Here is a 16,091-nt window from a genome sequence, read left to right as displayed (position 1 = left end):
ACTAGAAACCTGGTGGCCACTCTCACTCCTCCAGAGCCTTCAGGTTGGCGCCCTTTGAAAGGCTGGAATCAGACTTAGAGCTGCGTAAGGATGGCCTTCATCACTGGGAATCTGTACCTATATGAGATACATCTTGCTTCTTTTTTCTCATCCCCCTCCCCCTCATTTATAAAACCTCTGTGTCTGTGTTTACCTTCTATTTTATCTTTTCCCTTCCTTTCTCCCTTCCCTCTCCCTTGTCCCCCTTCTCGTTTGAACATCTTCTTCCCATTTCCCAATATCTGTTACATATTTTATTTTAGTCCTTATTAACACTTTCAGTTTCTCACCCTAGAGGAACAATGCAGTATTTACACACAAATATCCCATTTATTTCATTTTAGAGAGTATGGTTTCAAGATAAATTCATTTACCTAGGAAAGTCTTAACCTTACCCTTTTTTTTTGTTTGTTTCTGTTTTTTTTTTGTGGCACCAGGGATCGAACTCACGACCTCACACTTGCCAGGCAGGCACTTATGCTACAGAGCTAAATCCCCTGGCCCTAAACTTACCCTTCTTTATGACAGAATAATACTATACTGTATAAAGAAACCCATATTGGGGCTGAGGATTTAGCTCAGCGGCATAAGCGCCTGCCTTGCAAGCAGGCAGTCATGAGTTCGATCCCTGGTACCAAAAAAAACGAAAAAGAGCAAAAAAAAAAAAAAACCCATATCTTCTTTATCCATTCATCAGTTGATGAGCACTTAAGTTGCTTCCAAGATTTAGCTATTACAGACCATGCTGCTATAAACACAGGTACACATGTATTGTTGTGGGATGACGCTTTTAATTCTTTCCGGAAGACAACAAGAAGGGGAATGGCTGGGTCAAATGAAAGAGACAACATACAGGTGAGAAGGAAATGCACAGAGATACAGCACTGAAGTGCTGTAGTCGTGGCTTCCAGTGAGCGCTGCAGTGGAGGCAGAGGCTATAAAGACAGTCTGATTTGTGGAAATATAAAATGCAAGAACATGACTCACACCTCGTATTTCTTCACAGTTTGAGTTTGAATGTCGGGCACGCGGGGCAGACATCTTGGCCTATCCACCTGTGGTTGCTGGTGGGAACCGGTCCAACACTTTGCACTACGTGAAGAATAATCAGCTCATCAAGGTATATAGTATGCCTTTCAGTGCTGCTCTCTGAGGGCCAAGCAATCCAGCAGAAAGTTCAGCAACCTAATTTCTCAAGTTAATTTTCATTAAAAAGCGTCTGTATTGAGCGGGACATGGTAGTCCATGCCTGGTAATCTCAGCACTCAGGAAGCTGAAGCAGAAAGATTACTGCAAGTTTGAGTCCAGTCTGGGCTACAAAGTGAGTTCAAGGCCAGTCTAAACTATGTAGTGATACTGTCTCAAAAAAACCAATATAATGTTAAGATTTTATAAAATATATTATCTAGGGCTGGGGATTTAGCTCAGTGGCATAAGCGCCTGCTTTGCAAGCTCACAGTCGCGAATTCAATCCCAGGTGTCAAAAAAAAAAAAAAATATATATATATATATATATATATATATTCCAATATATTATCCTAATTGTTTCCTATTAGGAAATTTATTCCATCTTGTCACAACAAAAAAACATCTATTCTTCAAAATTGTCATTGTTCTATGCATAGTCTTTTTTTTATTTTTTATTTTTTGGTTTTTTTTTTTTTTTGTTCTATGCATAGTCTTAATGACTACTTCACTGTATATCAAAGTTTATACTTAGGGGGCTGGGGATTTAGCTCAGCAGCATAAGCACCTGCCTTGCAAGCAGGTGGTCGTGAGTTCGATCCCCGGTATCGATAAAAATGAAAAAGACAAAAAAATTTTTAAAAAACAAAGTTTACACTTAGATACAGATATAAAAAAGGTATGCCTTGTCCTCAAGGACATCAATAGGTCATGTCTAGTGATCAGTTAAAGATACTCTCAAAATTTTTTTTTCCCCCCATATATCAGGACAATGTGCAGAAGGGAAGTGGCATTGTGAGGTGAAATGGCTCCAGGTGGATGTGCTGGAATAAGGCACTGCTTGAAGTGGGCTCTGTAAGCAGTGCAGTAACACGTATGCTGCCCAGTGCCTTCCCTACCCATTCCCAAGCCTGGGCTCTTGCTCGCCAGGTGCTGCCGCGCAAACCCTTTGAAAAGCTCAGGCAGTGTGTGTCTCATGAGCAGCAGGCAGAGATGGGTCTGCTTTAGAGTGAAGCTTTCTTTAAAAAGACAGAGCATCTTTAGATTCAGGGAAGCGACTGTGCAACTGATCATTCATGTGGCCCACTCCTCTGTTCAGGACGGGGAGATGGTTCTTCTGGACGGGGGCTGTGAGTCTTCCTGCTACGTGAGCGACATCACGCGGACCTGGCCTGTCAACGGCAGGTAGGGCTTTGCAGGGGGCGGGCCTGCCATGGTAGGCGTGAGTGGGAAAGTGGATGTTTGCATAAACAACTGAAGAATCATATGGACACTCATAGGTCAGGCAAGCTGTTTTCCCAACCTCAATAATTTGTTTTTTTTTTTTTTTTTTTTTGGTTTTTTGAGACAAGATCTCATTGTGTAGTTCAGGTCGGCCTCGAACTCACTTTGTAGCCCAGGCTGACTTCAGCCTCCTGAGTGCTGGGATTGTAAGCAAATGCCACCAAATTCGGCTGTTAATAAAAGCCACTTCCTTTAAGTAAACTTTAGTAAGGGCCTTTCAGTCTTTACAGCTCCAGCCTGGACTACATTCTGAGACCTAGTCTCAGAAAGTCCGTGAGATGACTGTTGTACAGACCTGAGGTCATCACTAATCAAAACATTAGTGTATGGGCTGGAGATTTAGCTCAGTGGCATAAGCACCTGCCTGGCAAGTGTGAGGTCGTGAGTTAGATCCCCAGTACCAGAAAAAAAATTAGTGTGCAGTTCATGAGTCCGTGTGTGTGTGTACAGGTGGTAGGGAAGTAGAGTAATTCTTAGGGATTGATTCACACAGTTGCAGGAGCTGGCCACAGTTGTACAACTGGCAGGTGAAAAACTTGAGCAAAGGTCTGTGATCCAGCTGGATACAGTGGTGCATACCTGTGATCCCGGCACTCTTGGAGGCTGAGGCAGGAGGATTGCAAGTTCAAGCACAGCCTGGGCAATTAAGTGACCTATTGAGACCAAGGCTCAAATAAATAAATAAAGGAAAGAGTATCCTGGGGGAAGGGTGATAATGCAGTTCTGGTATTTGTCATGGCTTCCTTTTGGTTTGTGTTTCTGTAGAAAACAGTCCAAATTCTAGAGTTTCCCTGTCCCTCTGCCTAGTGGACCCTGATAGACTGCGCCCAGCCCAGCTTTCTGTTCCTGCCGCCCTTGTCCCATACTCAACACAGCCTCTGGCACACACGTCCCCAGATCTCTGCCCGCATGTGTTAGCAGTCCTACCTGCACTTGGGTGTGTGGTGCACCTTCTCTCGGGCCACACATCATACCTGACTTGGGGCCCTCTAGGGTCTGAGTCTGGTTGAAAGCCCAAAGTACGCAAGTAGCTCCCTCCAGAGAGGCTCCTGGAGGATCTCAGGCAGAAGGAGCCTCAGCAGAACTTAGGAGTTCAGTATCCTCAATCTTGGTTATTGCTGAGCCTGAGAGATGGGCGCCTAGGTGTTTATCCTATTGTTATATTTAACCATTCTTCTCTGAGAGGATCTGTAAAGTTTGTCCAGTATTTTGAAATTATAGAAAACATCGCAGTGAACTGTTTTATACATCAACTGTTTGAAATTTCAGTTATTTTCTTAAGATGAATTTTTCGATTAAAATTACAAACTTATATCATGGGGCTGGTGATTTAGCTCAGCAGCGTACCTGCCTCGCAAGCAGGCGGTCATGAGTTCGATCCCCAGTACGGATTAAAAAAAAAAAAAACTTGTATCTTAAAAAAAACATGATTATCTTTAGGCCTTTGATTTATTTGGCTGTATTAATTGACACTCCCAGTGTATGTGACTGGGTATCACCTACTACCCAGGTCACTCAGAAGCCCTGCTGAGCTTTGAAGGAGCGGCTGTGTTGCCACCCCAGCCTAATGGCCTGTCACTCTCCCTCTGAGCACCTAGGGCAGTGACGGAGAACCTTCTAGAGCTTTTCAGTGATACAAACACCACTGATCTGGGCATCCAGAGCCCTGTCTGCAGGGTCTGTGTAGCCATAACAATGTGTTGGTGCTTTTAAATGTGTCAGCCTGAGGTTTCCCTCGTCACACGTCTCACAGTTCCTGTCCTTTGGGTTTCTGTTCACAGGTTCACCGCCCCTCAGGCAGAGCTCTATGAAGCTGTCCTGGAGGTCCAGAGAGCCTGCCTGTCCCTCTGCTCAGCGGGGATGAGCCTGGAGAACATCTACAGCACAATGCTCACGTTGATCGGGCAGAGGCTCCGAGAGCTGGGGATCTCGAGGAGCGGCAAGGAAAATGGTGCCTTCAAGGTGCTTCACTTCCCCTGTGCCCACTCTATTTTCACCAGGATGCAGCTAATTCCACTAGAAACGCTATGTAGGGACTTGGGGCTCTGTGGATTAAAACAAAGGGAGTCGGTGCTCCCTTCTGCCAGAAGATGGCAGCACATTGTGATGCATTGCCACCGCATCACCCGCCCAGCATGGGCGAAACAAAATGAAGTCTGGTGTGTGCAGGGTGGGAAAGGACACAAAAAAAGCAGTCTCAGTTAACCCGAACCCTTTCTGAGGTCAGAGGGGAGAAGCTGGCTTCAACCGTATGCCCAGGAGCCACAGTGTTAGGGAATTTTACTTGCCAGATAGACCCAAAATATAATGCTAGATTGATTGCTAGACACCAAGTTTGCTGTTACAGTGGACATCAAGATGTAAGGGTGCCCAGTCAAAATTTGAAACCTTAGCTTTAAAATTAAATGCTAAGAGGTCAAGCGGATGATCCATTAGTATTTTCCACCTTCAAGTTAAGGTTCCCAGGGCTCCCATTACCCACAGAAAAGAAAGTTCCACATTCCTTAGATCAACAGATTTTAACTTTACAGATGGAAGTACCCAGCTGGTAATGCCCAGTAATTATGCTGCTCACAAGCTTCCATGGGGTACTTGAGGCTTCTTGAGAAGGCTGCATGGACACTGAAAAGATAACAGTCCTAGTACAGTCATGTTCTCTTCCTCAAGAAAAGAGATTTTTCATTGCCAGTCATCACTGGGGCTCTGCAAGGCAGCAGGTAGATAGATGTCATAGGGAGGTGGAAATGTGACTTGATTAGACTGCATTTGGCAAAACTGCTTATAAGAAGTACCAGTTTAGGGGCTGGGGATTTAGCTCAGTGGCATAAGTGCCTGCCTTGTAAGCAGGCAGTCGTGAGTTCGATCCCTGGTACCGATAAAAAGGAAAAAGACCAAAAAAAAAAAAAGTACCAGTTTATCAGATTTCTCCTCTGTCCCTCCCTCTCCTATTTTTTTTGGGGGGAGGGGAGTACTGGAGATTGAACTTAGGACCTTAAGCATGCTAAGAACATGCTATACCACTGAGCAGCAGCCCCAGTCCCAGTATCACATCTCTTAAGCAACAGCCCAAGGACAAATTAAACATAAGTGGCAGAACCATCAGGATGTATTAATACATATTGCACTGATTTATACATTTTTCCATAAGAGGTCACTGCTATAATAATACTGTGCTGATTACCTGTATTAATCACTTTCCCACTGCTGACTCAAAATATCAGACACCCACAATTTAAAGGATTAGAGGTATATTTGGCTTACAGTTTTAATGGGTTCAGTCCATGGTTGCCTGACTCCAAAGCATGGTAGATGGACAAGGTGGAAGAAAGCTCCACACTCCCTGGCAGCCAGGAAGCAGAGGGGAGAGGGAGGAGCTGGGGGTAAGCATATGCCCTCCCATGTCACACCCCTGCTAACCCACTTCCTTCAGTCAGGCCCCACCTTCAAACAACACATTCAACTAGACACTCATTAGTGGGTGAATCACAGATGATCCAGTCACCTTCCAAAAGCCCCACCCCTGAACACGAGAGACTCTTGGTGGCATTTTAGATTTAACCCACTACACTGTCTTTTGCAGGCTGCTCGGAAATACTGCCCTCACCACGTGGGTCACTACCTTGGGATGGATGTGCACGACACCCCAGACATGTCCCGCTCCCTCCCGCTGCAGCCTGGGATGGTGATCACCATTGAACCAGGTGAGGAGCTGGTTCACAGCTCCACCCTTTGGGCCACATGGTACTGTGAGGTTCACCTGTGTATTTTAACCTAAACCAACATAACTAAAGCAGAAGAGACTCCACTAGTACGGAAGGTGATGTTGAGATTTATCTTTAGCTTTCTTATTTATCATCACACAATTTCTTTAATTTGACTTTTCCAATAAACAACAGATGGTGAAGACTTTCTATAAGTAGCTATTAAGAAATAAATCTTTTTTACCCTGCCTTTGTGGGCCGTCAGCAGCAGTGGGCTGTGGAGGCTGCCAGAACCTGGCAGATGCATGCAGAGACACACAGACTCGCCGTCCTCTGTCATGGCCCTGTCCCCTATACTGGGCTGCACGGCAGACCCACTCCCTAGCACCCCATACCTCACACCCTCCACTGCTGTTTTCCTTGGATCATAATGCTTTCATCTCTCAGGTCAGCTGGGTCTGGGGAGTAGATTCGAACCCAGTCACTTGTGGCTCTGTGGCCTTGGATGTCATCTAGGCCAGTCAGTTCAGTCCACTAATGGATCCACCCCAGTGCTTCCTTCAATTCTGCTTATGCTTTCAGCTGCTGTTCTCTATCACAGAGCAGTTTCTGTGGTGAGCGTGGCAGAGGTTTGCAGTTCCTTCATGGTGAAAAAAGACTGAGTCTCGGCCGGGGGTTTAGCTCAGCGGCATAAGTGCCTGCTTGGCAAATTCAAGGTTGTAAGTTCAATCTCCAGTACCACACACAACAAAAAAAAAAGACTGAGTCTGGCTGATCGTGGAAGCAGAAAGTTATTTTAGTTTTTGTTGTATATCCTTTGTGGTTGTTTTGGACAAGGTCCTGCTATGTATTTCAGATTGACCTTGAACTCACCACGTAGCCCAGGCTGACCTTGAACTTGAGTTGATCCTCCTGCCTCACCATCTCAAGTTTTGGGATCACAGGCATGGGCCACCATGCCCAGCCATTTTATCTCAGTTTGACTACATGCCCTTTCTTCTTGGGCCCACTAGGGCAGAGGAGGAGTGCACTCATATTAACCTGCTGGCCCAGCTCATACAGGTATACTCATAAATATAGACAGAGTCATACATTAAGCAATTTTAATGGCCTCCTCGAGCCATAAGAAGTGGTAGAATCGTGATCAGCATTAGAGTAGTCGTATGAAACCTTGATCTGATATTCCAAATGACTATAATCGTAGTTCTAGCAGTGACAGCCGACATCACTGGCCATTCCAAACCAGGCTATATTGCTTGTATTGACTCCTTTACTCCTAGGATCCAGGTGTGGATGCAGGGTTTGTAACATGGAGAAGCAAGCTGGCCCCATGTCCCCAGTCACTGTCCCCACGGAACACTGTGCTCTTCTCTCCCCTTCCCAGGCATTTATGTCCCAGAGGATGACAGAGACGCTCCAGAGAAGTTTCGGGGTCTTGGTGTGCGGATTGAGGATGACGTAGTGGTGACGCAGCACTCACCTCTCATCCTGTCGGCAGATTGTCCCAAAGACCTGAAGGAGCTGGAACAGATCTGCAGCAGAGCATCCTGACCCCGCCGTGGCCCACAGCTTCGCAGGGTCAGGACAAGGCCTCTGTGCCTGTGTCTGTGCCTCTTGGCGCTTGCCAGGCCTCACCACGGATGTGCGCAGTCATGTGTGGGCTTTGTTAAGTAGATGGAAACCTGGAAAAGTGAGTTGTGGAATAGTTTGTTACTACAGCAATAGTAACATTAATTCTGTAGTTTAATTTTGAAATGGAAAGCAAGGTCTTGCTATATATGTCCATGCATTCCAGTGAGCACACTTAAACACTCACAAGACTCTCTTCTCTCTTTGGGCCCTTCCCTTCCTGCATTTTCACTGAGATCCAGCTAATGTCACAGATGTTTGTGCAATGCCTGCGTTCTAAGCTCACCACTGTCTCTGCCCATGCTGAGGGCCACCCATCAGTGACCTGGGAAGCCAAGTTCACCTCCCCTGGGTCCCTCCGTCCTCTTCTAGGAGCCTTAGGAGGCCTCAGGGGCTCCCTTCTTTCAGCCACAGTCCTGATTCCAGCAGCGGCAGGGACTGAACAAAACAGTTTTAAGCCTTTTTTGCCCCTTGGTTGCTGGGGCTTAGAGAATATTTAGCTTCTTCATAAAAAAGAAAGTGGAGGGGCTGGGGATTTAGCTCAGCAGCATAAGCGCCTGCCTTGCAAGCAGGCAGTCGTGAGTTCAATCCCTGGTACTGATAAAAAAGAAAAAGACAAAAAAAAAAAGTGGAAGAGAAAAAGCAGGGTTATATCTTCGTCTGCCTCAGATTCCACCCTCTAGCCGTCTCTTCCATGTAAAGATGATTCCTTTCCCAGACAAACATGTGTGCTTCACAAGTGCGAGTTTTAGTTTGGACATGGAGGCCACACTGTATTGCCCAAGCTGGTCTCAAAGTCAGGGTCTCAAGTGACCATCCCACATCAGCCTACCTAGTAACTGGGATGACAGTACACCACGTAGCAGCTGGCTCTGTCAAAGGTCCTGATTTTTTTTTTTTTTTTCTTTTTCTTTTTGGTACTGGGGATGGAACTCATGATCTTGCACTTGCCAGGCTTATGCCACTGAGTTAAATGCTCAGCTCATCATAGGTTCTTTTTTTTTTTTTTTTTTTTTTTTTTGTCTTTTTCATTTTTATCGGTTCCAGGGATCGAACTCACGACCGCCTGCTTGCAAGGCAGGTGCTTATGCCGCTGAGCTAAACCCCCAGCCCCTCATCATAGGTTCTTAATGCATCAACCTCCGAGCCACGCTCAAAGGGATCACACTGGCCAAAGGCAGCAACCCTTACTGAAAGCCTGGGTGTGGTGGCACAGGTCAGTAATCCCAGAACTCAAGAAGGTTGGGACAGGAGGATCTCAGCAAGTTCAAGGCCAGCCTGAAGTACATAGTGAGACTGAAGCCCCACCCCCAGAATATATTTTATGTGCATCTTTGTGTAGGACACATGTAGATCTTCCTCCCTACCCCCTTCAGTGGTGCAGATCAAAGGGCTTATGCATGCCTGGCAAGTGCCCCATGGCTGAGCTGCACTCCCAGCTCCTCACTAATTTTTGTAAGGTCAGAAAAGGAAAACCCCTCCATGATCATCATGTCCTGAAATTAAGGTGAATGAAAACAATCTTCAGATAAAGACACTGTAGCTTCTTAAGACAGAGAGAATCAGTGTTGTCCTGTTCTCCATACATCTGTCGTGCACTCCTCCTTTGGCTTTGCTACAGACACAGCAGCGTGACGCACGGTGCCCACATGGTCACCACGGACACAGCAGGGCTGCCCCAGGCCCCGTACCAATTTTCCTGTGACCACCGCACTAAGAGCATTGGAGTTGTGCCAGGACCTGCTGTGCCCTCAGCTGGCATGCAGTAGATGCCAGTGAAGTCTGCATGTGTGACAGAAAGTGAGGGCCCAGAAAGGACCTGCATAGAAGAAGCGTCTATAGCATGCTTGGTGTTGTTCATCTGGGTCTGCTGCGCTAGGCCCACAACCCAAAACCAAAGAGGCTAGGGGAGGCTTTCAGCCTGGATGAACACTCTGATCTCAAGGTTCCTGCCGCTGCGCTGCTGCAGAATCCATCTGCTCCCCCTTGTCCCTCCCAGGACTGCTCCACTCAGGGGGTCCCCTTGGACTTGCACCTCTCCGGTGTGTTGCACCAGGACCTGGGGAGGCTGCTCTTTGATAGCATTTCTTCATGCTTTCTATGACATGTGCAATTATGTAAGTTCAACTTGGACAAAAGGCTGTTACTTTTTAAGTCCCTCTTCATGGAAAAATAGATGTATCACTCCCCAACAAGGGGAAAGCGTTTGTTACTGTCACTTTTTAATATATAAAACTACAGAAATTGTGTGTGTGTGTGTGTGTTATTTAGAGTTCATAGGTTTACAGGTAAGAATATTTCACTTTACAAAATATTTTACAAAGTATTCATTTACTGGTGTCACAAAACATGACTGAACTCCACATGATCAGTCACAGGAAAAAACAGGTGGACAAGATTGGCCTTGAAAGACTGATTCTCTGCAAAACCAACCCTGAGGTCCTCAGACAGCCCATGATCCCTCCACGCTGCAGACTGTTGCACAGACGTCTCCGGGGCTGCTTTGGTGGGGAAGTAGGGTCAGCTCCCAAAACTAAACATGCAGACTTCCTCAATGAGCCCTGTAATGAAGCAGGTGTAGCCATCTCCCTATCAGCAACTATCATCAAAATGGTCTTGGGCTCACTTTGTAGCCCAATCTGGCCTTGAACTTGCAAGGATCCACCTGCCTCAGGCTTGGCTGAGCTTGATGATGCACACCTGTGATCCCAGCGCTCGAGGCAGGATGATCACTGCAAGTTTGAGGCCTGCCTGGTTACACCTTGTCTCAAAAAAACACGAGGCAGGAGGACTGCAAATTCACGACCAGCCTGAGCTACAGAGCGAGCTCAAAGCTAGCCTGAACTTCATAACAAGAGCTAGTCTCAAAAGAAAATCATACTGAAAACTGCTTGGAATCTCATTCTCATGCCTGATGCCGTTACATTTCTCTGTGTGTTGTGTGGGTTAAAGTCCCAAATTTTAGTGGGTCCTGCACTAATCACATCCAGGCTGTGAACTTCACATCACACTTGACGGTGCCCCGAAGCATAAAGTAGAGGAGGCTGGAGAAGGCCAGCTCTCAGCACAGACGTGCGTCACAGTGTGTCAGATCATCAGGACACTAAAGCCTGACCACAGCACCCAGAGTTCAGTTCAGGGTATGCGCCAAAGAAACCAAAGCAGAGGGTCACTTTTAGGCACTGTTTTCCCAGCACAGCACCCACAGCTGCTAAAGGCTTGGGAAAATCAAGTGCCTGCTAATGGACCAATGAACAAATGCAACATGACAGATCTGTGTGATGGAATGTTACTCAGCCTTAAAAAGGAACAGCCAGGCACAGGAGTGAGCACCACTCACCCCAGCCACTCAGGAGAATAAAGACATGAAAAAGAGAAACATTTTGCCATCACAAATGAAAATCTTTATATTTTGCTAGTAGGTAAATATTCACTAATATTTAGTGTTGAGGCAGTCTTCTGTCAACTGCTTTGGAAGCCCAAATCCACACACTTCATAGATCTTGGTGTTTGTGGATGCGGGAAAAGAGACTGCCACAGGAGCAGGAGAGCACCAATTTAGGGAGTCTTTCCTCAAAGCAGGGGTCACTGGATCCTGTGAAGTATGAACACTTGAGGGTGCTTTTTTATCTCTTGTTGTTGGGTTTTTTGTTTGTTTGGGTTTGGGGTTTTTTTCCCCCTTTTTTGGTCTTTTTTGAGACAGGATCTTATTATGCAGTTCAGGCTGGCCTTGAGCTAACTTTGTAACCAATGAACTTGCAAGAATCCTCCTGTATCAGCCTCCTGAGTGCCGGGATTACAGGCCTGTGCCACCACACCCAACATCAATTGCTTGATACTTTTTAACTTTTTTTTTTTTTTTTTGTCTCTTTTGAGATGGGATCTTGCTATGCAGTTCAGGCTGGCCTTGAGCTCACTTTGTAGACCAAGCTGGTCTCGACTCCCAAGGATCCTCTCTCCTTAGCCTCCTGCTGGGATTACAGGCATGAGCCACCACGCCCGGCCACCTTTCCACTTTTAACTTTGTTGTTTGTTTTGTTGTGTGTGTGTGTGTTTTGTTTTGTTTTTGTTTCTGAGACAGGGTCTCTCTCTGTAGTCAAGGATGACCTGGAATTCATAGCAACCCTCAGCCTCCCCAGTACCGGGGTTGCAGGCAAGGGCCATCACTCCAGGTCTCTAACTCTGGGTGTTGGGTATTTTGTCTCAACAATGAGAAAAGTAACTAAGCATGGCTCCTGGAGCTGGATCAGGTAGAATTTTATCACAGATTTTTTTTTTTCTTTTTTTGGTGCCAGGGATAGAACTCATGACCTCAAGCTTACCAGGCAGGCACTTAAGCCACAGAGCTAAATCCCCAGCCCCGAATTTTATCACAGATCTAACGGGAAGGCCTTGGAGGGCTTAAAGCAGGAGACTGCTGGGGGCACAATTTTTTTTTTTTTTTTTTTTTTTTTTTTTGGTCTTTTTGAGACAGGGTTTCTCAGTGCGGTTCAGGCTGGTCTTGGGCTCACTTTGTAGCCCAATCTGGCCTTGAACTTGCAAGGATCCACCTGCCTCAGCCTCCCAAGTGCTGGGATTACAAGAGTGTACCACCACACCCGGCACAATTTTGTCTTTAAAAACTGTTGAAGCTTGTGAAGGAGCAGTTGCAGGGATGAGGGGTAGGGGGAGTGAGCAGCGATGTACAGCTCGCTGGCTTTCTGCAGGCCTGTCACAGACCTCAGAGATGTCACCGTGGAGCCATGGAGACTCACAGCAGGATTGCATCACTGGAAACCCGCCTGCCATGGGGGTGGCTGCAGCCTTCTGAATCCTAGATGTGACCACACAAAGCTGAGACAACTGTTTGAAGACTCCTTTTTATTTTATCTATTTATTTACTGGTACTGGGGATCAAACCCAGGCCCTCTGCACTGCATCCCCAGCCTTTTTCTATTTTTGGAGACAGAGTCTCACTAAATTGCCCAAGCTGGGGCTCCAACTTGCCATCTTCCTGCCTCAGCCTCCCACAGAGCTGGAATTACCACGCATGGCTCTTCATACTTCCACTGTTTAAATGCAATAGATTATCATTTTAGTGGCATTTTTGTACCCATTCATTCAACATACTTCTAAAATATCCACAGAACCTTCTGAGTGTCAACCGCTCCATGCTGACTGAGCCCAAAAGATCTGCTATTTAACTAATCATTTGCTAAATGCCCCTTTTATTTTTTAAATTATGGTACAGTAGCAAGCAGACAACAACGATACTTCCAGTGGATTTTTAGGAAAGGGGAAGTACAAGGTATTTTGGGGGTTTTTTGTTTTGTTTTGTCTTTTTCATTTTTATTGGTACCAGGGATCAAACTCACGACCACCTGCTTGCAAGGCAGGTGCTTATGCCGCTGAGCTAAATCCCCAGCCCATGTACAAGGTATTTTGAAACAGGAAAAGGTGGGAGCTATGGCATGCTGACAAGAGTTTCCAAACAAGGTCTTAACTGCCAGGCATGGCAGGTATCCTAGCACTCTTGGGAGGCTGGGGCAGGAGGTTCACAAATTGGAGCACAGCCAGGGCAATTTAACAACTTAACCAGACCCTGTGTCAAAATTCATAGAAAAAAGTGGGGAGTGGAGGGCTGCAGATGCAGCTCAGTGTAAAGGCCCTGGGTTCAATTTCCAGTACCAAAAAAAAAAAGGTTTCAGTTACTGCTTTAATAGCCAGCATGCAAAATTACTGAACCAATTGGTTTCATGGGCTGGTACTAAACTACTTCTCTCTCTCTCTCTCTCTCTCTCTCTCTCCCCCCCCCACCATGGGAAATGGGACACCCACCTTGTGTCCTGCAGAGCAGGCTGAGGCTGGAGGCTGCCCAGTCATAAGCGCTTGACCGGAAGCATCCGCGGTGGCAGGTGCATCACCTATTCCCATTCCTCCAGCACCCACTGTGGTGGTATCTCGAAGTTGGCCCCAGCTGTAGGATTTGCACAGGAAGGGGCTGGGGATTTTAGCTCAGCGTCATAAGTGCCTGCCTTGCAAGCGCATGGTCGTGAGTTCGATCCCTGGTACCCGTTTAAAAAAAAAAAAAAAAAAAAAGGATCTGCACTGGAGAAATGAGCGCATATCACACAAGAAGGTTCCTCTATGGGCGTTAAACATTGCCCGCCTCCACAGGAGGCTCAGTGATCCACAGGGGAGGCCACACAAGCGATCCAGCCCTCATCCATGGTGACAGAAACACAAGTGATACCAGAAGCTTGAACTCAGGAGACACACAGTCAGGTCACCATCGTTTTGGTTCTGGGACTCGCTCAAAGTTGCCACGCAGGCACTTGTGCAGCTGAGCCACATCCTGGCTCAGGTTGCCTTTGAAAGCTTTCCCCCATTCCTCTGCACTAAGGCCACCACACAGCCCCAGGAAAGAGCCATTAGATGAAAGAAGACCCTGAAAGATGGAGAGAAGGCAGAGTAACTAGGGACTTTCACAGAAGAGCAATCACAAGGTTCCTGGGTTTTCTTTTTACATCATATATGCCAGACACAGAGTGGAAGCTGGCAACTGGAAATATCGAAGAGTACAGAGGAAAACCCAGGTGAGATGGCACCTGCCTGTAATCCCAGCACTCAGGAGGCTGAGGCAGGAGGATTGCCATGAGATTTGAGGCCAGCCTCAACTGCATAGTGAAGCCCTGTCCCAAACAAAACAAAAGGTGAGGCAAGGGTTGAGGATATAGCTCAATGTAAAGGGCCTGAGTTCAATCCCTGTTATCACACACACTTTAATGTTTTGTCTTATTTTGTGGCAGAGGCTCACTATGTAGCCCAGGCTGACCTTGAACTGAACTGGTGATCCTCCTGCCTCAGCCTCCCAAATGGTAGAATTATAGGAGTGTACCACTACACCTGGCTCACACATATTTTAGCAAGATCCTGTCTAAAGGGATGTAGCTCAATGTGAAGACCCTGAGTTCAATCTCCAGTTCCATAAAAATCCAAATTAAAACAACAAAAGGGTGTAGCTGCACTTACCTGTAACTCCACTATTCAGAAGGCTGAGGCAGGAGGATTGCTGCAAGTTTGAGGCCAACGTGGGCTACCAGACCCTAACCCAAAACTAAACAAAAATACAGGGCATTGCTCATGCTAAGCAAATGTTCTACAACAGAGCAAGTTCCAGCCCTTTTATACTGCTTTTATTGTTTACAGGGTCCTACAATATTCAGCAATGCATCAGGCCATACCATATAGGTGTTTATGTTAACCACATTCTGTTCACACAACAATGAAATTTGGAGTGCCTCTGGGGTTGGGGGAGGTGTCAGGAATCAAACTCGTGACCTTGCGCTTGCCAGGCAGGCACTTCTGCTGAGCTAAACCCCCAGCCCAAAGGTGAAATTTGAGATGTCTTTTCTCAGAGCGTATCCACAATAAACAGTGGGTGAGGAAAAATATGGGAATGGGAAGCAGATCAGTTAGGCCATCTGGTGGGGTGCAGGGTATGAGACAGGGGTTTGAACTCTGTCTAAGCCCACATTGGCCTTAAACTCATGGTGCTCTTCCTGCCTCAGCCTCCCAGGGGCTAAGATTACAGGCCTGAGTTTAAATGTCACTCTTCTCAGAGCCAGATACTTGGCACTTGCTAATGTACTTACATGCCCATCTGTGTATTATTTCTTTTTTTTTTTTTTTTTTTTTTTGTCTTTTTCCTTTTTTATCGGTACCAGGGATCCAACTCATGACTGCCTGCTTACAAGGCAGGCGCTTATGCCGCTGAGCTAAATCCCCAGCCCCCTGTGTATTATTTCTAATCCAGAGTCCTGGGGGGGATCCTTTTAGGCCAGGAGCCTGCACATGCAGAGTATCTGCTCAATACCAAGTTAGTCCTGGCAGTGTCGCAAGATCTGGCAGCAGAGAATGACTAGCTGACAGTGTAACCACTGGAACTGGCTGAGCACTCAGGAGGCTGAGGCAGGAGGATCACCAGGAGTTTGAGGCCAGTCTGGGCTACATAAGTGAGCTCAAGCCCAGTATACACTATATAATGAGACTGTCTCCAAAAAAAGAACTCCATGTGAGAAAGATGTTGGTAAGGCTCAAGGAGCCTTCCAGTTTTCCCATCAGTTTTCTCTTCAAGTTAAACTGCACTGAGATGTTGGCACAGATTTACTCTTCCTGTTTGTGGCAGAGGGAAACGATCGCAGGTTTCCTGGTCCAACAATAAAAGTGGACACATTCCATCACTCTCCATTTTTCTTTGTGTGCTTTTCTGAT

The 16,091-nt window shown here is 46.4% G+C and overlaps 1 protein-coding gene across 6 annotated transcripts in view; it reads left to right on the top strand.

Annotated features, from left to right (window-relative positions):
• The window catches only part of Xpnpep3 (X-prolyl aminopeptidase 3), a 57,720-nt gene extending 47,638 nt beyond the window's left edge, over window positions 1-10,082 (top strand). For all 6 annotated transcript variants that reach the window (XM_003470380.5, XM_063243676.1, XM_063243677.1 and 3 more), the window contains 5 exons: window positions 1,046-1,159; window positions 2,324-2,409; window positions 4,290-4,470; window positions 6,089-6,209; window positions 7,594-10,082. In XM_003470380.5, coding sequence (XP_003470428.3) covers window positions 1,046-1,159; window positions 2,324-2,409; window positions 4,290-4,470; window positions 6,089-6,209; window positions 7,594-7,760 — 669 coding nt within the window. In that variant the 3' untranslated portion in view covers window positions 7,761-10,082. The remainder of the gene's footprint in view (window positions 1-1,045; window positions 1,160-2,323; window positions 2,410-4,289; window positions 4,471-6,088; window positions 6,210-7,593) is intronic.
• The last annotated feature ends 6,009 nt before the right edge of the window (window positions 10,083-16,091 follow it).

Source organism: Cavia porcellus, unplaced genomic scaffold, assembly GCF_034190915.1.
Source record: "Cavia porcellus strain 051 isolate PalLab524CR breed Dunkin Hartley unplaced genomic scaffold, mCavPor4.1 scaffold_40, whole genome shotgun sequence".
Taxonomy (NCBI): domain Eukaryota; kingdom Metazoa; phylum Chordata; class Mammalia; order Rodentia; family Caviidae; genus Cavia; species Cavia porcellus.
This window is presented reverse-complemented; position numbering and strand designations above follow the sequence as displayed.